The sequence below is a fragment of the Tursiops truncatus genome, chromosome 12, assembly GCF_011762595.2.
Source record: "Tursiops truncatus isolate mTurTru1 chromosome 12, mTurTru1.mat.Y, whole genome shotgun sequence".
Taxonomy (NCBI): domain Eukaryota; kingdom Metazoa; phylum Chordata; class Mammalia; order Artiodactyla; family Delphinidae; genus Tursiops; species Tursiops truncatus.
In genome coordinates this window covers 28,911,768-28,935,894 of record NC_047045.1, presented here as the reverse complement: position 1 = coordinate 28,935,894, position 24,127 = coordinate 28,911,768, and the positions used below count along the sequence as shown (strand labels likewise).

Genomic DNA, 24,127 nt, shown 5'->3' with positions numbered 1-24,127 from the left:
AGTATCTGATTTCTCCGTCTGCTTCCTGCATGCATTTTACTAGTTAGTTATTAAATTGTATTTCCTTCTAGTAATCTTTCACACAGAGTTGATTGTATATTTTAGCTGAGAACCTAACTGCATCCTCCATTTCTGAGATGACAACAGAACCCTTTTTCAAAAGTACTGAAATTACCTTTTTTTTAATAGGGAGAATGGTTTTACTCTTTTATAGCTGCTCTCTTATACCATACACAAAAAGAATATCACATGCCTCATTTAACAATTACTTAGGGCTACACATTTTAGAGAAGTATTTTCTTAAATGCTACTTCACTCCCACTCCTTGTTACATCTGGGAAAATAGGAAAATCCATTTATTAATGAAAAAGTAAAACACAGAATAGTCTTAATGCTAATTAAAATAAAGGTAGAGCTCATAGTTTCTAAGATACTTTTCCTTTAATTAATACTGCTTTATGTATGTTGAGAACAGTAGCCATTGTTACCTATCTTAGACTACTTTAGACAGATCTTAAGCAATTCTTCTGTTACAGGTAGCAGCACATTAATATCTGAAGCCTTGACACTTATATCTCCCAAGCCCATACATAATAAATTCTGTGGAATAGGTAAAAGAAAATGTCAAATCATCATCATTTCAAGGTTTTTTTTTTTGGTGGGGAAAAGGAGGACGGGAGGCATCACAGTTTCATTAATTCTTTAAAAACAGAAACATATTAAAAATCATAATTTTATTTAGAAAAGCAAAGATGTCTCTTGCTAACTTAACCATACCATAACCATACCAAACAATAACAAGTCTAGACAAAGAAAGATGCATATACTTAATTCTCCTGCTTAGACAGAAGCAACCAACCAATTAGGTGTTACCATAAAAATTAAACAGGCATGAAATTAATGAAATTAATGTTTTCTACTTAACTTTGTAGAAATTCACTATTCATAAAATATTATAATTTCTTTTGCATGGAAGTTGGGAGACCATAAAAATCTGTGCAAGCCAAAACTGCAAAGTGTTCTTAATAAACAATGGGAAAATTTACGATTGTTCTGTAACCTTTTAAAAATGTTTGTGCAAACATTCAAAGCTCTTACTGTTGGTTATAAATGTATAGGGAAATGAAAAAAAGACTAATAGTTCTAGTTTAGTACACTGTAATTTAGCACATCAGAAACACTGAGAATGAAAATGTTTTATTTCTTTGTAAAACACTCATCAAGAATAGTATGAACAGGGCTTGCCTTCTCATCCAGTAACTTAAAATACAGAGGAAGCATCTTTTCTATGCCTGGGCAAGTTGTCATATTCCTTTTTAAACTCTGAATCAGCTTCCAACATTTTATCCTTTGCCCTTTCAGCGTTGTGAAACATCTCTGAGAATTCCTTTAATGTGAAGCTTTTTGCCAACTTCACCTCCTCTAAGACGTGTTTATCCTTTTCGTCACAACCATTTCCCTTATTTCCGCCTTCACCAAGTTTCTCTGACTGCACAGCTAGTCTCTTGAACAGAGGTAATGCCAGCATTCCCACGGTCAGGCATTTCTTTTATAACTCCATTCTTGATTCATATTTTATTTCCAGGGTTATGACTTTTCCTTTGCTGCACATTTATCTTTGTTGGCCAATTCCCTCTTTTGATTATCCATTTTTGTAAAATGTCATATGGATTTATCACTGGGGGACAAGAAGTCAACACAACCACATGCTGTGTTTTCTGTGCATAAAGTGAATAAGAGATGCACAGTGATCTGCCTCTGAAAAACTTGGAAATAAGTGATGTGATTGTGACAGATCACGATGCACATCTGTTATTTACGTGCTGATCTGTAGACTAAGGAGCCAGCAACAAAGTTTGTACTTTATGCAATTACTCACAGTTAACATACCCTGGTAACTGAAATATGAACTGTGTTGTTGGGACTCTGGTGTTATTTAACTAACTGTGAAATCTGTGCTCACTGAAACTCTGCAAAGCAAGGACTTCCTTTAAGCATAGACACCTAAGTGTATGCATCTTAAGAAAATGTTAAAAAAAAATCATGCACATACAAAGGAAGAGTGAAATAAGCTACACACCTGTGTGAGATGACTCATCATCACTGTTGTCATCTTTTCTCCCTCTCTTCTTGATTTTTTTAATTCTGTACTCTCTGGCATTGCCGCCACCTCCTCCTCTCACACTTCCACTGCCCTCTGGTGGAAAACAACATTAGTTAGTATTACCTAACTAAATACTGTTTTTAGAAATAATGACAATACATTGTTGTATTTAACTTTACAGTAGAAAAATAAAGCCAAGTTTTGTAAACTCAATCAGTAAAAATTAATAAGATATGAAATCTCTTGAATTTGAGCAACTCACTTAGATAACCTGCCTGCTCTAAATGCAGTCTCTTCCTGTTTCTCTAATGACATCTATTTTCTGCAGCTTCGACTGACTTTTTCTTGGCCAAACCCATTCCTTTACCTCCTCTTCTACCTTTTTCAAAAGTGCCCTAATTTGCTTATCTCTGTTACCACAGCCTCATTAACATCCCCAACTACAGTACCTCACAAATTTGGTTTTGTCTTTTTGATTTAAAGATTATTCCCCAGGTTTACAGGAGACATCCTGACTCTCCCGCCACCCAAAAAGATAACTTCTTGACAGTAGGGAGAACATCTCACTAACGTCTGCATACTTGAGGTTAAGGCAATGCTTGACACATAACAGGGGCTCAATAAATGTTGACCATAAATATTAAATTAAGTAGAAAAATACAGTTATCAATCACCTACTGGCTAAATGAAGACTAAAAAAATAAACTATGAAACTAAAACACTGTAAATAAAAGTAAAATTGTTACCGAGGTATTTCTCTATTATATATTTACATTTAAAATACCTATTCAACAAAATAGGATACTTTAGTAATGGAACTGTATCACTGAAAAATATTGAAAATACATTTCTTCATAAAAGATTCATTTCTTCAATAAAATGATTTATATAAACAAAGATCTTTTTCTAAACTCTAAGAAGTATTCCCTTAGACTTCATCATATTCTATAAGTTCTATTGCTTTCATGATAGAAAAACACAACTTTCAAAAGCACAAGTTTAAAGTGAATGTACCTTTTACATTTGGTAATAAGTTTCTTATGGGAAAGATGTTCTTGTTTGACATTATTCCATGAACTGTAATTAAACTATTATAAAACAACAGCACTATCAGAACAAAACACCAGATGAACCTGAATTTTTAGAAGGATATAAAACAGACTAGTTTTACTGACGTAAGTGCAATCAATTAATTAAGGTGGATTTATAATTATATCTTAAAATAACAAAATATGCATGCTTATGAATATTATTGATTTATTGCGGTAATTTACTATGTAGTTTTCCTAGAACAGAAATTTCAAAATATTATTGAAAGAGTTTGTAGAAAAAGGTTTTTGAAGAGGAAGGAATCTCAAAGATATAGTGAATTCCCACAGCAAATGAAGTTTTTATAACGTGTTTAATATAGCTGTATTTAGTAATGAAATATGTTGAATATCTAATTTCTTTAACCCTGATACAGCACTAATAAAATTATTCCTACTATAAAAAGTATGGAAAATACATGTTAATTTCCAAATGCAAGTTACTAGTATGCCAGTGCTACCTAGGATAATTTCCAGTGACTCTCAATTAAAAGAATTTTTAAAAGTCCTTGGGAAATTCATTCACTCAATAAATATTTATGGAGCACTTAAAATATGCCAAGGAGTGCTCTGAGTACTAGGGAAACAATAAATGAGATGGAGCAGACTCCCAAATGATAAAAGACATCACAGTGATAAAAGTGCTGTAAAAAAACCTGGGAGGATAATCCGATGGAGAGTGACTGTATATACTATTCTGGGTGGTTAGGGAGGCCTCTGTGAGGAACTGACATTTAAAGGTGAGCTCTTAATGACAAGAAGGAAACAGTTACTTGAAGCTTGGGAGGGAACAGCTTGTGCAAAGGCCTTGAGGTGAACACAAACTTGCAAAATTTGAGAATCAAGAAAGAAAAGAAAAGCTACTGGAGCAGGAACATAAAAGAATGAGAACAGGAGATCATGAAATTAGCTTATGAAACTAAATAATCACCAATATTTTCATAATTAAAAGTTAATTCACTAGCAAAAGATTTGGTTAATATTAACAGTTAAAGGTGAATCAACCAAATAAAAGGCCTTTCAAAAGGTCTGATAAGTGCAAAGTTCACTGCAACAAATAAACTCATCTTGAATCTTGTTAATAATAATTTGTTACCTGTTGCTTTCCTCCTTCGTTCATCTTTTTTATCCTTTTTACTTGTATTAACGCTTTCTAAAATGGAGACTTGTTTCAGATCTTCTTCAGTGATTAAATGAACAGGATTATTTTTCATTTCCTGAAATAAAACATGCTTATTTTTTGTAGGCAACAATATATAACATTACAAAAAGCATAAAATAAAAGTTGTTTATACTCACATCCTAACTGTTCTTGTTTGGTTTCATTGCTAAGAACTATAGAGCTTTGTCTCAGCTGCCACTCTGAGATTGTTTCTCCAGGCCCCAAATAAGTCTCTTCCCTTGCTGTTCTTGACTTTTTGTATTTATTACCAGCTAATGAGAAATCTTATCCTATCACTGAACAGCTGATCACACAGCATCAGATGTAATCCTCTTCAACTGTTATTGGCTAACTTTAGCACTGCTTAACGGATGATCCTTGCTACCTCTCTTTTTAAGACTCCCAAGGTCCAGTGCCACTTGGATACCTGAGATTACTAGAAAGATAATGAAATCTCCATCCCCACCCCACCATAATGATCACATATGAGTTGCATACTTAGGCATGTGAACTTTTTTCCCCTCTGGACTCATTCTTGATCTTTGCTTTTTATAAATTTATGTTAGGAACAATGAACTATTTCCAATTTGAGAAACTGATTCTTTATCATGGGAAAGAGTTCTAAATCTGTAGTGACAAACATACATTTTCACATTAAAAATATTTGCTTTTCAGTTTTGCAAAGAAATGTTAAGAATGTTAACAGTTCAAACAAAAAATCACTTTTTTTCCTGAATTTATTTTTGTGGTTGGAGGGAGGAGCACAAGAAAAAAAAAATCAATGTGTTAAATTTTTATTTTAGTAAAGGGTCTCAAATGAAAATAATAATGTAGTCATTTAGTAAATGGTAGCTAACATGTACTAAACATTTTATTTACATTGCTCCTTAATTTATATTTATCCTTGTGAGAGTGGGCATCACCATCCTTTTCTCTGAAGATGAGGAAACTGGAAGTCTATTTGTCAAAGGCAAACAGAGTAAACAAGTTGAAATTAGAACTCAGGTTTACTGATATCAATCCTGTGTACTTTTTACTCCTCTCTGATGCTTTGCAGGCCAAAGGTAGAAAAGTTATATCATTTTTAAGACTATTAAGGAGCTTAAAAGGAATATAGATAAATATAATTTATATATTTAATAAGCCCTCATGAATTTATTAACAGTCTGAGATATAAATGGGCTTTTTCTACCTATTTTATGAGCAAGCTTTATAATGAGGGTGCTGCTAACCAGAAACATGAATTGAACAGTCATTAAAGCAGACCTGGCATGACCTCTGCTTCTAAACACTTCCATAGCAGTTGCTCTGAGGAACTAATAAATTTTAATAGTAACAATTTCTTTCCTCAATAAGTTATCCCGTTGGTATATCCCAAATAGGTCAAATTATGAGGCTTTGCTAGATTTAGTAAATATAATGTGTACTGATTGATAAATATACTATACATTTATGCATATAATCCACAGGTATCATTTTTATGGATTTTAATGTTGGGCCAATACCCTCAGGTGACTTAAGTGTGAAATACATAATTTCATTTGTAAGATTTCAATTTATAAAAGCAGCTTCCTAAGTTCTAACTTCTATGTTCTGATGGGAATGAAGAAGGAGAAAAACAAATCCAGGAGAGGAAATAAAAAGGAATGATGCATTGAAGGAAAATAACGTATGAAACAACACAGTGTTCAGTTTTGGGTATACTGCTTACCTCATTTTTCAAAAGTCATCAGATGATTCTAATGTGAAAGTACTATTAAAATTAGTAGGTGAAAGGAAATTTGGCATACCTTTTCAGCTTTTTGGTGCATCAGGTCACTGAACAGTTCTGTACAATCACTTATAAATTTTTCACTGACTACAATAGTATCGCTAAAGACTACAGCTAAAGCCTGTTTGCTGAGTGCCCTCATCACATGTTGAAGCAATATTGCAGCATCTTCCACTGATAAGGAACTGGGTAGCAGAGGCTAGAATTACAAACAAAATGAAAACAAAGTATAAATGCAATATAATACAGATAAACCATTTGTTATATGTATTCTCTCCCTAAGTGATCTTGTTAAGTCCAATGGTTTCAAAACCCTCTATATGCTGACAACCTCCCAAATTGTATTTCTACTTTATCCTCACTCCGAACTCTGAAATCGCATATCCTACTGCTTCCCTAACCTCCCCCCACTCATATACCTAACAGGCATCTCATATTTTAACATGTCCTGTTCAAAACAACGTGGTTTGCGCCTCCTGCCCCCAGACTCCCATCTTCTCTTCCCCATTGCTCCCCCATCTCAATTAATGGAACCACTCTCCATTCAGTTGATCAGGCCCCAAACCTATAAGTCACACTGAGTTCCTCTCAAAAACTCACAAACATTCCAACTTCAAGTCCTGATAACTTTGCCTCCAAAATACATTTCTTCTTAGCTCTTTCTACTATCTGAAATTAACATTTTCATTAATACCCCTCCTCCCCCCACCAACCATGAAAGTATCCTTCCTGAAAGCTACATCCTAATTCTTAAAATGGCCATATACTAGTGAAGTATCAGTTGTCACTGGTTTAAAGGAAAATTAAGAAGAAAAAGATAAAACATACTGCAATATCAACCCATGTTCCAGAGCTGATGGCTTCCTCTACTGACGCTTCCACCTGATCCACAAGTTCTTGACCAACACAAGCTGCTTTCAAAAATAAGAGTTGTGTAGTCTTATATCTTTTCTTTATGTAGCTCACAGCATCTGGGATTCCAAGTCTGGACAAAGCATCAAATTCTAGAAATACATCATGAGGTTGGAATAGAATCATCATTCACACCTTTTAGAAACCTCAGAAAAAGTTAAGTTCTACCAAAATCTATTCTTTGTGAATGCACTGTATACTAATAGAGTTTTTTAAGAATAAAACATAGAAGTGTACCATAGCCTATTCCCTGGTTATGTTACCTTCCCAAATTTTTATTACTAAACATATTTGTAGAAAAATTGGATCAAGTACTTCATTAATTCAGCTTTATCTCTCTCCAATTGAGGGGTCAAAGGGAAACATGAGGACTAAAGAGCAATAAAAGTAGAAATGAGGATAACGGAATGTAATGATTTAAGTAGAGAAACAAAACTGGAATTTTGATTATAGTTAACTAAAGGAATGGAACTTATTTTTCAAATGTTTCATTAGACAACTGAGGACAAAGCAATCTCTAGTCTAATTTACACTAGTAAAAGATTTAGCATATAAAACAAAAGTAAAAAATTTAAGACTTAAATTTGCAGCCATTAAAGTTATTAAGAGATATCTACCATGCACCCTCTGTCCTCAAATAATAATATTTAAGGAAATTAATTACAACAAAATTCTAATCCAAGTCCTTGGCTGAAGAAACTGAGAAGGCACATTGTAGAAAGTCAAGAAAACATAAGCCAAGCCAGTATTCATTCTAGCACACATTTAAACTGAACACTGACTTATTTATAGGTAACTGATCCCTTACATAGTTTGACTTGGGTTATGAAATTGATCAAACTGAGTTTTATATATATATGCTACTTGTTTTAATGATTAAATTCAATTAGTCTACTTTATCCAAATGATGGAACCTCAGAAACAAAATTTAGAATAACTTCTATGTTTCTGAAGTACTGGATAACTAATAAAAATGAACACTGTAAAACTGACAGCAATAAAATATTTCTAAGATTATGTAACTAAAAAACCAAGCAACTTCATAAGTTACAAGATATAATAAATATAATTACTTTTCATGAATTAAAAAGAACCTGAAGTATCACATATAGTATCACATTACTAGAAGGCTTGTAACAATCAATACCGGCTTCTGGCCTTTCTACATTACAACTGTTCAATAACTATGGAATTAAACTCAGTTAACATGACCCACACAAACCTACAGTGTGATGACTACTTTTATACTCAAAAAGAACCATTATAGTCTGCTGGCCAACAGTAAAGTACATGTGTACTCCCAGGGCTAGTACAATCTTTCTAAGAATGTGTTTAATATTAGAAATGATTTTTAGTTAAAAAGAAAAAAAGTTACCCAGATAGCCATTCTGCCTGAGAAAAGAATCCACCCAAGTATTTTGTGTTCTGGAGTAAATGTCAGGGACAAACACTGCTTTATCCTGTCTCCCACCAACCACAGTGCCTCGTAAGCGTCCATTATTAACAAGTTCCTCAAGAACAGCTTAAAAGAGAAGCAAACAAACAGAAAAAAATCAGAGCAGGTAAAAATCTCAAAAAGTAAAACACTAAAATTTCACAATTTAGTTATTCTTACCCTTTAAAAAAGCAATTTGAAATTTAAATTTCATACTAAATAAAGACATTATATTTTAGACAAAACTTTCCTGCCATTTATGAGAATACTCAGGTCATAAATTCAGGAAATTTTGGTAACTAGCTAAAGATGCTGAACTGTAATACAAACTAATTAATATTAATGTTGAATTTTTTAGTCTAATTTTGGGGAAAAAATGCCAATATTTATCTCATGATTAAAAGTAGACAATTACACACTCTGAGAATAGATAATACACAATCACTAGTGTTACCAAGTTCAATTTCCTCATATTTAGAAAAATCAAGACACCTGGATCCTATTAGAATCAACAGTGTGAAATAAAGCCATGAAAATCTGTATAAATTAATTACTTTTCCACTGTTTAAACTGAAGGAACACATTTTAATCCTACCTATAACAGAAATATAATGCCATGGTTAAGAGGATGGATATGGACCCAGATAGCCTAAGTCCAAACCTCAACTCTGCCACCTACTAGTGCCTGCCATTAACACCAAATTTATGATTTTTATTTAAACCATAACATTCGACTACACACTTTGTTGTTTTAAATATCAAAATCCCCTAAAAAGAGACAAAGCAGATAGAAAGGAGTTATTCCTAAGTGAACCAACAAGAACAGTCAAAAGATGTCTGGCACAAAGAATGATTCAGGAAAGTTAGCTTTTAACAGAAATAAAAATTAGTTTACATATGAATTTCAGAATTCCAATGCTGAGTAAATTAGAGTACATCAGAAAGGTCTAGATTTCACAATTGACTGCAGCACATAATTTTAAATTTTGTGTGATTGTACAACACAAACCCAAGCTAAATTCAAACAAAGTTATCAATTTATCAGTTATTACTTGAAGAACTTTACATTATAATGAAATTTCACCAACTCCGATTATGGAAATTCAGAAATACGTCACATTTTAATTTTAAATTTGTCTTTAAAAATTTAAATTGAACTCCATATTCTGAAAAATATAGTGAACAAAAATTAATTTTTGGTTCTGTATTTAAATTTCTTTTCCATTATTCATTTCAATTTTATATTTGCACAGATACCTGAGTTGAAAGATTGTCGCTGCTTTTAAAAATTACTCCAGCCAAGCTTTAAAAAAACCTTCGAAATCTCATAAGAGTTTCACAAAAACACAAAATAGTCAATGGACCAAAATTATTTTGAAGATATTACTGTACTGTTTGAATGCTACAAATTTATTTTTAATGTCTATAAGCCTTTTGTAAAAATTTTTTTAGCCAAACACTACTTTCATAAGAAAATGTAGTAAAAATCTGTAAGAAACAAAGTAAAAATTATTCTTAATCCCAAAATTTTAAATCTCTATATGCATATGCATAACAGAGTATTTTATACACACACAATTTTTTTTTATTCCACTCCCCTTGAGGTACCCAACACTAAATGTTTGGTGGGTATAACAAGACACGTATATGAAAACTGGTATAGAGAAACTTCCCAACCAGAAATGTATATTTTTTAATAAATTTATTTAATTATTTTTGGCTGTGTCGGGTCTTTGTTGCTGCACGCGGGGTTTCTCTAGTTGCCACGAGTGGGGGCTGTTCTTCATTGTGGTGTGCAGGCTTCTTTCTCATTGCAGTGGCTTCTCTTGTTGCAGAGCACAGGCCCTAGGCACGCGGGCTTCAGTAGTTGCAACATGCGGGCTCAGTAGTTGTGGCTTGCAGGCTCTAGAGCACAAGCTCAGTAGTTTTAGCGCACGGGGCTCAGTTGCTCTGTGGCACGTGGGATCTTCCCAGACCAGGGATCGAACACGTGTCCCCTGCATTGGCAGGCAGATTCTCAACCACTATACCACCAGGGAAGCCCCCTAGAAATATTTTAGTTACATAAGTTTTAAGATTAAAAGAGGCAAAAACATTAAAATTAGTTAAGTTTTACATTTAGTCTCTTCAACAGCTAATTAAGTGATATATACTTTAAAGCAAACTCACAGTAAAGAAGCTGCTCCTGAAATCCATATTTTGAAATCAAAGAATTCACTGCTGTAGGCCTTTATGGAAAGGAAAAAAAATTAAAAAAACATTTTACTCATCATAGAGTTACACATACTTATGAATTTAAAAAAAACTAGGATGATTAGTTTATGAAAAATTAATTTAGAAGAAAAAAAATGAAGGCAAAAATTGCACCACAGATCAAGACAGCGGGATAGAAGGACGTGGAGCTCACCTCCTCCCATAAATGTATCAAAAATACATCTACATGTGGAATAATTCTCACAGAATACCTACTGAATGTTGGCAGATCTCATACAACCAAAGTTGCAAGAAAGATCACCATTTAACTGGGTAGGAAAAAAAAAAAAAAGGAATTGGGACAGGATCTACGTCCCTGGGAGGTACCTGTGAAAGAGGGAAGGTTCCCTCACACTGGGAACTCCCTTCACTGACTGGAACATCAGCCAGGCCAGCAAGACAGCTTCAGAGGCTCAGAGGAGAATGCAGCAACCAGCCTGCCACAGGCAGAACAGAGGCTGGCACAGACGGTCCTGACCACCTTGCTGTACTCCCCAGCCAGACGCATGTCTGCTAGTGGGCATGGGGGCTAGGTGCTGAAACTTGGGCTTCAGGGGACAGACCTGGGGAGAGGACTGGGATTCGCTGTGCAGAGACAGCCTGAAGGGGGTGGAGTATGCTTTGGGCTGCAACAGGAGGTGCACACAGGACTGAGCCTGGGTCTGCCATAGATGCCCCACTGTTAATGGGGTGACCCTCAAGCAAAGGGAGGGGCAAGGCCCCACCAGAGCAGCCTCAATCTCTGCGTGCTCACAGCAGGTGTGGCTCTGCCTCTATGATCTCTGGGAGCATGCAAGCCCGGGAGTGCTGCCCACACTTGGAGGTGGGGCTGAAATCTGAGCTGTGTCCCAGCAGCTGATCAATCTGCAGATTTATGCCGCTGCTGGTGGCTTTGTAAGCTCAGCACCTGTGGGACATCCAAGCAGATTACTGGCGATCCTGTGGCTGGGGCAAGTCTGGCATTAGCAGCTGCAAGCTTTGTGGGCATGCATACGTGGAGGTGGAGCTGGGGTCTGGGCTGATTCTGTAGCTCCCAGGGCAGGTCCAGGTGTGCGACCATGACAGTTCAGGTGCCTGACTTCAGTGGATCTGTGCTGCTGGTTTTGTGAGCACAGCGCCCGAAGGTCACACAGGTCGACTGCCTGCATTCCCATGATTGAGGAGGGGCCGGGGCAGTGCCAACAAGAGCATACTTTGTGAGACTGCACGAGTGACAGGCAACACCACAGATGCCCTCCCGGCAAACAGCTCCTGTGGAGGAACAGGCAGTGGCTTTTCTCCCAGCGGGAGCACTCCAGTCTTGCCTATCTCACACTGCAGTAGCTTAGAAATGTATCTGGGGGCTTCTACTCCAACAACTGGTGAGCAGACCCTGTCCCCAACAGGGCTGTGACAACCACAGAGCAAAGAGGATGCCCTGCTCAATATCCATTGCAGGCTCTGGTCACCACAACACCAGTCACACCCCCATCAATGGGATAATGGCCAGCACATACTGAGAAAAGATGTGGCAGGGCCCCACACTAAAAACAGCTCTCACACCAAAAATATTAGATTCATGCAGGGTACACGGGGATGCTCCGACATAAAAACAGCCCTCCAAGACCACAGTAGATAACTGTTTCTCCTAAACTCTTACAGTAAGAGAAATATAAGTAAAATGAAGCAGAGGAGCCAAATGCAATGAAAGATCAAGAGAACTCCCCTGAAAGAACAAAAAATGAAACACCTCTCCAGTCTACTAGACCCTGAGTTCAAAAAGGAGGTAATAAAACTACTGAAGGAATTAAGAAAGGCTATCAATAGAAATGCAGATCACTGTAACAAGGAACTAGTTACTAACTATAAAGAGAAACCAAGAAAAATTAGAAAACTCATTTGCTGAGATGAAAGCTGAGCTAAAGGCAATAAACAGCAAACTGAATGATGCAGATGAATAAATGATTAGGAAGAAAGAATAATGGAAATTACCCAATAAGAACAGCAGACAGAAAGACAAATGAAAAAAAATGAAAGCAATATATAAGACCTATGGGATAATATAAAGTGTGCCAATCTACACATCATAGGGATCCCAGAAGAAGAAAGAGAAAAGGGGATCAAAAATGTACTGGAAGAAATTATGGCTGAAAACTTCCAAACCTAAGGAAAGAAACAGATATCCAGGTATGGGAAGCAGAGAAGGTCCCAAAAGGATGAACCCAAACAAACCCACAACAGGACATATTATAATTAAAATGACAAAAGTTAAAAGATAAAGAGAGGTTTCTAGGCAGCAAGAGAAAACAAAAGAATTAGTTACAAAGGGAACCTACTTAAGCCTATCAGCTGATTTCTCTACAAAAACGTTTCAGGCCAGAAGGGAGTGACAAGATATATTCGATGTCCTGAAAGGGAAAAACCTACAACTTAGGAAACTCTACCTAGCAAGATTATCATTTAGGAGACAGAAAGAATGTCTCCGACAAGCAAAAACTGAAAGAATACAGCAATACTAAATCTATCCTAAAAGAAATATTGAAAGGTCTTCTCTCAATAGAAAAGAAGAATCTGTAGGAAAGAAAAAGAATATCACAACTGGAAAGTAAATCACTTAAATAAGCCAGTACACAGATTTTTAAAAAATTATTGTGAAAGCGATATTAACTACAATGAACAGCAAAAGGATAAACATGAAGGTGCAAAAGAGGACATCGAAATCAAAAAATACCGGGGAGAAAAGTAAGAAAATACAGATTTTTTTTTTTTAGAATGTGTTTGAGCCCATATGACTACCAGTTTGTAGCAAGTAGATACAGGAATGGGTTAACATACTTGAAAAACAGCGTAATCACAAATCAAAAACATACAATAGATTCACAAAAAACAAAAAGAAGAGAACAAAAGCATAATACAAAAGAAAACCATCAAACCACAATAGGAAGACAAAAAGAAAAAGAAGGGAACAAATAAATACAAAATCAACTGGAAAACAAGGTTTAAAATGGCAACAAATACATATCTATCAATAATTGCCTTAAATGTCAATAGACTAAATGCTCCAATCAAAAGTCAAAGAGTGGCAGATTGGATAAAAAAGCAAGAGCCTACAACATGCTGTCTACAAAAGACCCACTTTAGGGCAAATGACACACATAGATTGAAAGTGAAGGGATAGAAAAAGATGTATCATGCAAATGGAAGTGACAAAAAGGCGGGGGTAGCAATACTCATATCAGAGAAAACAGACTTTGAAACAAAGACGATAAAAAAAGATAAACAAGGGCACTGAATAATGATAAAAGGATCAATACAAGGAGAAGATATTATACTCTTTAACATATATGCACCCAATATAGGAGCATCTGAATACATAAAACAAATACTAATAGTAGGAGACTTTAACACCAGACTCACATCAATGGATAGATCTTCCAGACAGAAAATCAATAATGCAACAGAGATCCTAAATGACACATTAGAATAGTTAGACTTAATTGATATTTTCAGGGCATTACATCCAATAAAACCAGAATACACACTGTTTTCAAGTGCACATGGAACATTCTCTAGGACTGACCACATACAAGGACACAAAACACACCTCAACAAATTGAAAAGGACAGAAATTATTTCAAGTATCTTTTCTGACCACAACAGCATGAAACTAGAAATCAACCACAGAAAGAAAAACAAGAAAAAAAACGATTACATGGAGACTAAACAACTGCTACTAAAAAAACAATGGGTCAAGATGAAATCAAAGAGGAAATTTAAAAATACCTTGAGACAACTGACAATGAAAACACAACCATACAAAATCTATGGCATGCAGCAAAAGCAGTCCTTAGAGGGAAGTTCACAGCAATACAGGCCTTCCTCAAAAAATAAGAAAAATCTCAAATAAACAACCTAACCTACCACCTAAAAGAATTAAAAGAAAAAAACAAAACCTAAAGTCAGAAAAAGAAAGGAAATAATGAAGACCAGAGAGGGAATAAATAAAAGAGATTTAAAAAAATAGAAACAAACAACCCAATCAAAAAGCAGGTAGAAGATCTAAACAGATACTTCTCCAAAGACATACAGATGGCCAATACAGATGAAAAAAACGCTCAACAATGCCAATTATTAGAAAAATGCAAATCAAAATTACCATGAGGTATCACCTGACACCAGTCAGAATGACCATCATCAAAAACATCTACCAACAATGCTGAAGAGGGTATGGAGAAAAAGGAACCCTCCTACACTGTTGGTGAGAATGTAAATCTGTACAGGCACTATAGAGAACAATATGGAGGTTCCTTAAAAAAACTAAAACTAGAGCTACCATATGATCCTGTAATCCCACTCCTGGGCATATAACTGGACATAACTATAATTCAAAAAGATACATGCATCCCAATGTTCATTGCAGCACTATTTACAATACACAAGACATGGAAGCCACCTAAATGTCCATTGATAGATGAATGGATAAAGAAGATGTGACAGATATACATACACACCCACACACATGCAATGGGATATTACTCAGCCATAAGAAAAATGAAATAATGCCATTTGCAGCAACATGGATGGAACTAGAGATTATCATACTAAGTGAAATAAGCCAAAAAAGACAAATATCATACGATATTGCTTATATGTGGAATCTAAAAAAAAAAAATGATACAAATAAACTTATTTACAAAACAGAAATAGACCCACAGGCATAGAAAACAAACTTATAGTCACCAAAGGGGAAAGGTAGGAGGGAGGGATAAATGAGGAACTTGGAATTAACATATACATACTACTATACATAAAATATCAATAGATAAACAACAAGGACATACTGTATACCACAGGGAACTATACTCAATATTTTGTAATAATCTATAAGGGAAAAGAGTCTGAAAAACAATATATATACACACACATATACATATACATACATGTAACTGAATCACTTTGCTGTACACCTGAAACACACCACTGTAAATCTATACTGCAATTAAAAAAAAAGAAATCAATAAAATCAAGAGCTGGTTCTTTCAAAGGGTAAACAAAACCTACAGACCTCTGGCCAGGCTCACCAAGAAAAAAAGAGAGAACTAAATAAAATAAGAAATGAAAGAGGAGAAATAACAACTGATACCACAGAAATACAAAAACCATAAGAGAATACTATGAACAATTATATGCCATCAAATTGGACAACCCAGAAGAAATGGACAAGTTTCTAGAAACATACAGTCCTCCAAAACTGAATTAAGAAACAAACTAATTTGAACAGAATGATCACTAGAAGTGAAACAGAATCTGTAATAAAAAAAACTCCCTGCAAACAGAAGTCCAGGACGGGATGGCTACACTGGGGAATTAATTCTACCAACCATACAAAGAACTTATACCGATCCTTTTCAAACTCTTCCAAAAGACTGAAGGGGAGGGAACACTCCCAAAGACATTCTATGAAGTCACCATCATCCCGATACCAAAACCAAACAAAAATACCACCAAAAAAGAAAATTACCAGTGTCTCTGACAAATGTAGATGCAGAAAATCTCAACAAAACATTAGCAAACCGAATCCGATAACACATAAAAAAGATCATACACCATGACCAATTGGGATTCATCCCAAGTTCACAAGGATAGTTCAACATAGCAAATCAATGGGATACACTACATAAACAAAAGAACAGACAAAAACCACGTGATCATCTCAATAGCTGCAGAAAAAGCATTTGACAAAATTCAACATCCACTCATGATAACAACTCTTACCAAAGTGGGTACAGAGGGAACATATCTCAACATAATAAAAGCTATTTATGACAAACCCACAGCCAACATAATACTCAATGGTGAAAAGCTGAACGCATTCCCGCTGAAATTTACTACAAGGATGCCCACTGTCACCACTTCTGTTCAACACAGTATCAGAAGTCCTAGCCACAGCAATCAGACAATAAAAAGCAATAAAAGGTACACAAATTGGAAGGGAAGAGGTAAAATTATCATTATAAGCAGATGACATAATACCATATACGGAAAATCCTAAAGACGCCACACAAAAACTAGAACTGATAAATGAATTCAGCAAGGTAGCAGGATACAAGATTATCATACAGAAATCTGTTGCATTTCTTTATACTAACAATGAAATATCAGAAAGGCAAAGTAAAAAAAATTCCCTTTAAAAACTGCATCAAAAAAAGATATACTTAGGAATAAACCTCATCAAGGAGGTGAGAGACTTATATGCTAAGAACTACAAACCATTAACAAAGGAAACTGAAGATGATTCAAAGAAATGGAAAGATATCTCATGCTTTTGGATTGGAAGAATTAATATTGTTAAAATATTAATACTACCCAAAGCAATCTACAGATTTAATGGAATCCCTATCAAATTACCCATGACATTTTCCACAAAACTAGAATAATCCTAAAATTTATATGGAACTATAAAAGACCCAGAATTGCCAAAGCGATCCTGAGGAAAAAGAACAAAGCAGGAGGCATAACCCTCCTTGACTTCAGACAATACTACAAAGCTACAGTAATCAAAACAGCATGGTATTGGCACAAAAACAGACACATGGATCAATGCAACAGAAAAGACAGCCCAGGGAATTCCCTGGTGGTCCAGTGGTTAGGACTCTGTGCTTTCACTGACAAGGGCACAGGTTCAATCCTCGGTCAGGGAACTAAGATCCCGCAAGCCACACGGCCAAAAACAACAATAACAGAAGACAAAGAGAGCCCAGAAATAAACCCACACACCCCTATGGTCAATTAATCTTCAACAAAGGAGGCAAGAATATACAATGGGGAAAAGACAGTCTCTTCAGCAAGTGGGCTGGGAAAGCTGGGCAGCCACATGTAAATCAATGAAAGTAGAACACTCCCTCATACCATACACAAAAATAAACTCAAAAATGGCTTAAAGACTTAAATATAAGACATGACACCATAAAACACCTAGAAGAGAACATTGGCAAAACATTATCTAACATAAATTGTAGCAATGTTTTCTTAGATCAGCCTCCCAAGGTAACAGAAATAAAAGCAAAAATAACCAAATGGGACCAAATCAAACTGATAAGCTTTGGCATAGCAAAGGAAACCATAAACAAAATGAAAAGACAACCTACGTACTGGGAGAAAATGTCTGCAAGCAATGTGACCAACAAGGAGTTATTTCCAAAATATACAGTTTATATAGCTCAATTTAAAAAAAAAACAAAAAACACCAAACAACCCAATCAAAAATGGACAGAAGACCTAAATAGACATTTCTCCAAAGACGACATAAAGATGGCCAATAGGCACACGAAAAGATGGTCAACATCACTAATTATTGGAGAAATGCAAATCAAAACTACAATGAGGTATCACCTCACATGGGTCAGAATAGCCATCATCAAAAAGTCTACAAATAATAAATGCTGGAAAGGGTGTGGAGAAAAGGGAACCCTCCTACACTGTTGGTGGGAATGTAAACTGGTGCAGCCACTGTGGAAAACAGTATGGAGGTTCCTTAAAAAACTAAAAATAGAGCTACCTTTTGATCCAGCAATCTCACTCCTGGGCATATATCCAGAAAAGACAAAAACTCTAATTTTAAAAGATACACACACCCCAATGTTCATAGCAGCACTATTAATAATAGCCAAGATGTGAAAGCAATCTAAGTGTCCATCAACAGATGAATGGATAAAGAAGATGTGATATATATATACACACACACACACACACACAATAGAATATTACTCAGCCATAAAAAAGAATCAAATGTTGCCATTTGCAGCAACATGGATGGACCTAGAGATTATCATACAACGTGAAGTCAGAGAAAGACAAATGCCATATGACATCACTTACATATGGAATCTAAACTATGATACAAATGATCTTATTTACAAAACAGAAAGACTCAGACATAGAAAACTTATGGTTATCAAAGGGGAAAAGGGGTGGGGGAGGGATAAATCGGAAGTTTGGGATTAGCAGATACAAACTACTATATATAAAATAGATAAACAAGAAGGTCCTACTGTATAGTACAGGGAACTATATTCAGTATCCTGTAATAAAGTATAATGGAAAAGAACATGAAGAAAAATATATATACACATATATATGTATAACTGAATTGCTTGCTGAACACCAGAAACCACCACAACACTGTAAATCAACTAAAAAAAAAAAAACTGCACCAAATTTTACATCCTTAAGCAGAATTATGCTATTGAAATACCAGGTAATTGATCTGTCTTCCCATTCTGTGATCAATTTGCTTTCCCACCAAAATTTCACCTCAAATTTGGTGACTCTTGACTATCTGTCTTGCCCTTTATTGTATGTTAATTTCTTGTTCATTCTATTTTTTCTGTCTGTGAGGCTCCCCTCACCTGGGAAGTCAGTGAATGTTATATGATTCCATTTCTGAAGAAAAATGAGATCACGAACATACTGAAAGGAAACTGAATGCTGTATTCCAGTTAGGGTGTATGACTGGGAGAAATCCACTTTAATTTCTCTTTTGCTTATCAGTCTTTTCTATAATGATTATATACTTCTTTGTTTGTTTGTTTTGTTTTTGCGGTATGCAGGCCTCTCACTGTTGTGGCCTCTCCTGTTGCGGAGCACAGGCTCTGGACACGCAGGCTCAGTGGCCATGGCTCATGGGCCCAGCCGCTCCACGGCATGTGGGATCTTCCTGGACCAGGGCACGAACCCATGTCCCCTGCATTGGCAGGCGGACTCTCAACCACTGTGCCACCAGGGAAGCCCCATTTCTTTTTTTTTTTTGAACAGCTTTAATGAGATATACAAAATTTACATATAAATCTAACCAATTCTAAGTATACAATTCAACAATCTCAATAAATTAATAGAACTGAGCAACCAACACCACAATCCAGTTTTAGAAGGTTTCCATCACCCAAAAAGTTCCTTCCCAGATATTTGCAGTTAATTCCTGTTGCCACCCGTAGACCTAGGGAACCACTGATCTGCTTTCTGCCTCTACAAGTGTGCTTTTCTAGAGATTTCTTATAAATGGAGTCAGTATGTGGTCTCTTGTGTCCAGCTTCTTTTACTTAGCATGTCTTTGAGGTTCATGCATAATAAAGCACAGATCAGTATTCACTCCTTTTTGTTGCTGAATAGCATACTGGTATATGGATATACCATATTTTGTTGTTTGTATCCATTTGTCAGTTGATGGACACCTGGATTATTTCCAGTTTGGGGCTATTATGAATAATGCTGCTATGAAGATTTGTTTCATGCCTTTGTGCAGAGATATGTTTTCATTTCTTTTGGATAGATCCCTGTGAATGCTTTTCTTTTATAATAATTACAATTATTTTAAGTAAAGGAAACTATTGAAAAAAAGGTCTAGACTTTTTTCTGACTCCAATTTTTTCATCCCTATTCATTTTAAGCCAATTATACCAGTTCTCTGGTTTAGGTTTAGTCTGTGTTTTTATTCTTACACATATAACTAAAAGACTTTTAAGTTATTCTAACTACTTGATTCTCTCTTGTTGATTATTTGAAATGTTATAAATTTTCCCTATGACAAACCTGGGAGAGCAGAAACAGTTGTCTAAATATGAATTAATACTTAAAACCGCTGTGTTTGGGGATTTTTGACTAAACTATTATTTTTACCAAATTCCTATATAGATCAATTTGGTTTGTATTAAATTATTTTACCTAAAATTTTCAGTTGAATTATCTAGAGCCCCCCCCCCCCCCACCCCGGACCAATTAGGTCCAATTACGTGAAGTTTGCTCTCCTGTTTATCTTATTACAACCTTCTCATGTTTTTTGTTTTCTGTTCCTTTCTACCTGAACACATTCCTACAAAAATGCAGAGGGCATCTTGAAGAACTTTATCTTAAAACTGCTGGGTGCATAACTTACTGTGGGCGTTCAATAAAAGTTTAATTGGATTGCACAAAATTTCTAGCTTTTTTTGTACAATGAAACTTAGCTGCTGAATTATTTCAATCTGGAATACAATGTAGCTTAGTATTCTTCTCACTAACTACTTCCTGCTCTTTCTTTCTGGCTACCTATAGTAACAATAAACATAAACCCTTTTCAATCAGAGATGCAGGTCTTCTCTCTGAAGTTAGACCAGAAAACTGAGTTGGTTCCTTGTATTTAAGAAGCAAATATGAAGATACATTACCTTAAATGGAACTATCTAGAAGTCACACAGCCTAGCAACATCTTTTGTGGCTCAAAATTTGTTTTTGCTCTCATGGTTTGATAATACCTCCATACAGAGAAACTCAGGGCTACTATGAGTCAGGAAAATATTATTTGCTGAACCAGATGATAACTACACTCACCACAAAAACTAGTCAAAGAAAAAGGATAAATATTTGTTAATAGGAAAAATACACTTTTAGTTTATTTTTGTTTTTTTGACTAAGTGATAAACGTTCAGGGTACAAAAAAGTTACAAAACGGAGTCCCCCTCCATTCCTATCACTCAGCTACTCAGTTCCTCTCCTGGAAAAAACTACTGTTCTTGTGTTAGAAGGGTGATCTGGTGGAATCTGTCAGAGCCTATGTAAAGCAGACATCCACATAGGGAAGAGAGCTGTAGCAGCAAATGGGAGATCAGTCACATAAAGGGGAATTAATCAAATAAGTAAATATATTAAGGATAATGGGAGCTAGGTTTCTCATGGACAGAGAAGGGAGTTACAATTATGGAAAAGGAGAAAACTAGAACAAGACTTAGAGTGTTGGAGGTATCAGTGTGAACTCATGGTTCCTGATAAACAAAAATACAAAAATATAGATATATAGGGGGGTGTATACAATTGTGTAACGTGTATACCTTAGCTTGTCTGCTGAGAGGGCTTGGGAGTAGGAACAACCAAACAACAATAAACAACCTAGTGTCCAGATCTTGGTTTCTAAATACTATACTCTACTAAAAGGAACCAGGGCTCATTGGAGAAATGGCTGATTCCAAGGTTGGAACAGGTAAAGTATGAACTGAGCCTGGAACTTCTTGTTGCGCCAGAAAGAAGTGTTGGAAGAATGATGGGGACACGTCAAAAGGACACAGAAGCCAGCTTGAAAGGCCTTCCACTAGCTAAATCAGAGCCAATTTGAAAATCTAAATAATGGTAACAATAGATTATAATCCAATGAATAATATAGAAAACCATAAGTCCACAGTGATTTAATAAATGAATAAACTGAAAATTTGATGAAAAACAGGGTAACTCACATGATCTCAAACTGCCCTCCCCATAAATACTTAATTATAAAGGGAAACAAGAATCTTTATGAGAAGCCTAGCAGATATCTCCTTATTAAGAAGTCACAGTGCACCTCATCAGTAACTGGAAAAATCTAAATTGTATGCCACCTGATAGGGTTCAATGACAAGAACATATAATCACTTTTGTGATATTCCTGCCAAAGATGCATAACCTGAATATAAATATGACAAAGTAGCAGAAAGAAAAGATTTAATATTCTATGAAATAACTGGCCTGTGATCTTCAAGTGTCAAGGTCATGAAAGTAAGGTAAGTGTTCCAGTGACTAAGGAGACATGACATGACAATTAAATGCACTATGTGATTCTGAACTGGATCCTTTTTGTATAAAGAATATTATTGGAACAACTGGTAAAACATGAATGGGACCCACGGACTGGATGGTAGTAATGGATCACGGTCAATTTTCTGATTTTGATGTTTGTATTGTAGTTCTATAGGACGCTGCCCTTGTTTGTAGGAAATACAGACTAAAGTGTGATTATGGGACATCATGTCAGCCACTTTCTCTCAAATGTGACAGAATTAAAAAACAAAAAGGTTCTCTAGCAACTTTTCTGTAAGTGTGAGATAAAAAAAGGAAGAAAGAGAGAAAGAAAACTGTTGCATTAGATTGCAAGCTCTCTCTTCTATCCTTTTAGTCTTTTGTTCCACCAGGGCCCTGAATGTATTAGGTGTTCAATGAGTGCTTTTGATTTGTTGAATGACAAAAAGAAATCACTGTGGCTGCCACGAAAAAATGTCCTGAAAAGTAATAAAAGTAGAAGAAGGGGGACTTGTTAGAAAGCTCCTGAAACAGTCTAGGTAAAAAATGGACTGAAGTGGTAAGAATGGTGATGTCAGAGAAGTAAAGATTACATAAATATTTAAAATATGAATTCAAAAGATGTTGTGTTATGGAAAGGGAGGTAAGAGAAAGGATGGCATAAAGAAGGACTCCCCGTTTTCTGGCAAAACCAACCTGATGATGATATTTACTGGTAATGGAAACACCAGTGGAAGAATAAATTCAGAAGAGGTGGAAAGTGGGACAGTAGTGAGTTATTTTAAATATGCTGAATTTGAGGCACTTATAATAAAACACTTCAACAGAGATGCTGTACAGATAGTATGAGTCTGAAACTTAGAAGAAAGGTGAAAGCACCTAGGCAGACAGTACAGGACTGAGAAGAAAAGATGGCCTGAAACAAAACTTTCAAGGCTCGTGAAAGGAGGAAGAGCCAGAAAAGGTACAGCCTAATAAGGTACAGCCAAAAGAGGTAAAAAGAAACCAGGAAAGTATAGTGTTAAGAAAAAAAAAAAAAAGAGAGATGAGAACATTTTAAGAAGGAAGCTGTAATTGGGGTTAAATGGTGCTATAAAGTAAAACAAGGACAGGAAATACCCATTAAATTTAATGATACTGACATCATTGCTACGTAAGTTGTAGAAGCCAGGTGGGTGAGTTGAGAAGTGAATAAAGGTAAGAAAACTGAGATAGTAACTGTAGACATCAATTCGAGAAGGTTCACTTTAAGGAAAGGAATAAACAAGATGGTAAAGGGAGTGGATGGGGTTGAGAGAGGTTTGATTGTTTTAAAATGGAGAAATCTGGACATTTAAATGCTGGTGGGACCCAAAAACCACTGAGATAAACTAAATGACACAGGAGAAAAGAGAGAATTGAGAATGTAGTTTTTCTTAATTCCACACTGGAGTTTGTTACACAGGGCCCAAACATTAAGTTCAAGTGATTTTGAAAGTAAAATTGTTATTCATTAGAATTCTAGAATGTTATTTAGTAAAAAAAAAAAAGTTCTAAAGTCATCCAGCCCCATCTGCGGCCCAAAGAAGTTAGGTGACTGACTGACTTATCTACTCAAGGTCACAAGGTTACTATGTGATAGGGATATGACCCAAGGACTTCTGACTGCATACTCTTTCCATGATCCCAGGGTGACTTTATATATGATCTGGGTGTTCTGCAGAAGTACATCTGGGGTCATAAGGATGGTGAAGGTAGGCAAGTAAAGGAGATGTGTGTTGGAGAGAGTGTGGCCACATTCTAGGGCTCTGGAATCCCCATTCCTATTTCACAGAAGCTGCCCTCTGTCTATTTAATAAACTAG

General features: G+C 35.6%; 1 protein-coding gene across 2 annotated transcripts in view; it reads right to left on the bottom strand.

Annotated features, from left to right (window-relative positions):
• The window catches only part of UFL1 (UFM1 specific ligase 1), a 51,829-nt gene that overhangs the window by 9,992 nt on the left and 17,710 nt on the right, over positions 1-24,127 (bottom strand). For both annotated transcript variants that reach the window (XM_073789443.1, XM_019929449.3), the window contains 6 exons: positions 10,642-10,700; positions 8,413-8,559; positions 6,954-7,129; positions 6,145-6,324; positions 4,289-4,409; positions 2,081-2,197 (listed from right to left, as the gene is read on the bottom strand). In XM_073789443.1, coding sequence (XP_073645544.1) covers positions 2,081-2,197; positions 4,289-4,409; positions 6,145-6,324; positions 6,954-7,129; positions 8,413-8,559; positions 10,642-10,700 — 800 coding nt within the window. The remainder of the gene's footprint in view (positions 1-2,080; positions 2,198-4,288; positions 4,410-6,144; positions 6,325-6,953; positions 7,130-8,412; positions 8,560-10,641; positions 10,701-24,127) is intronic.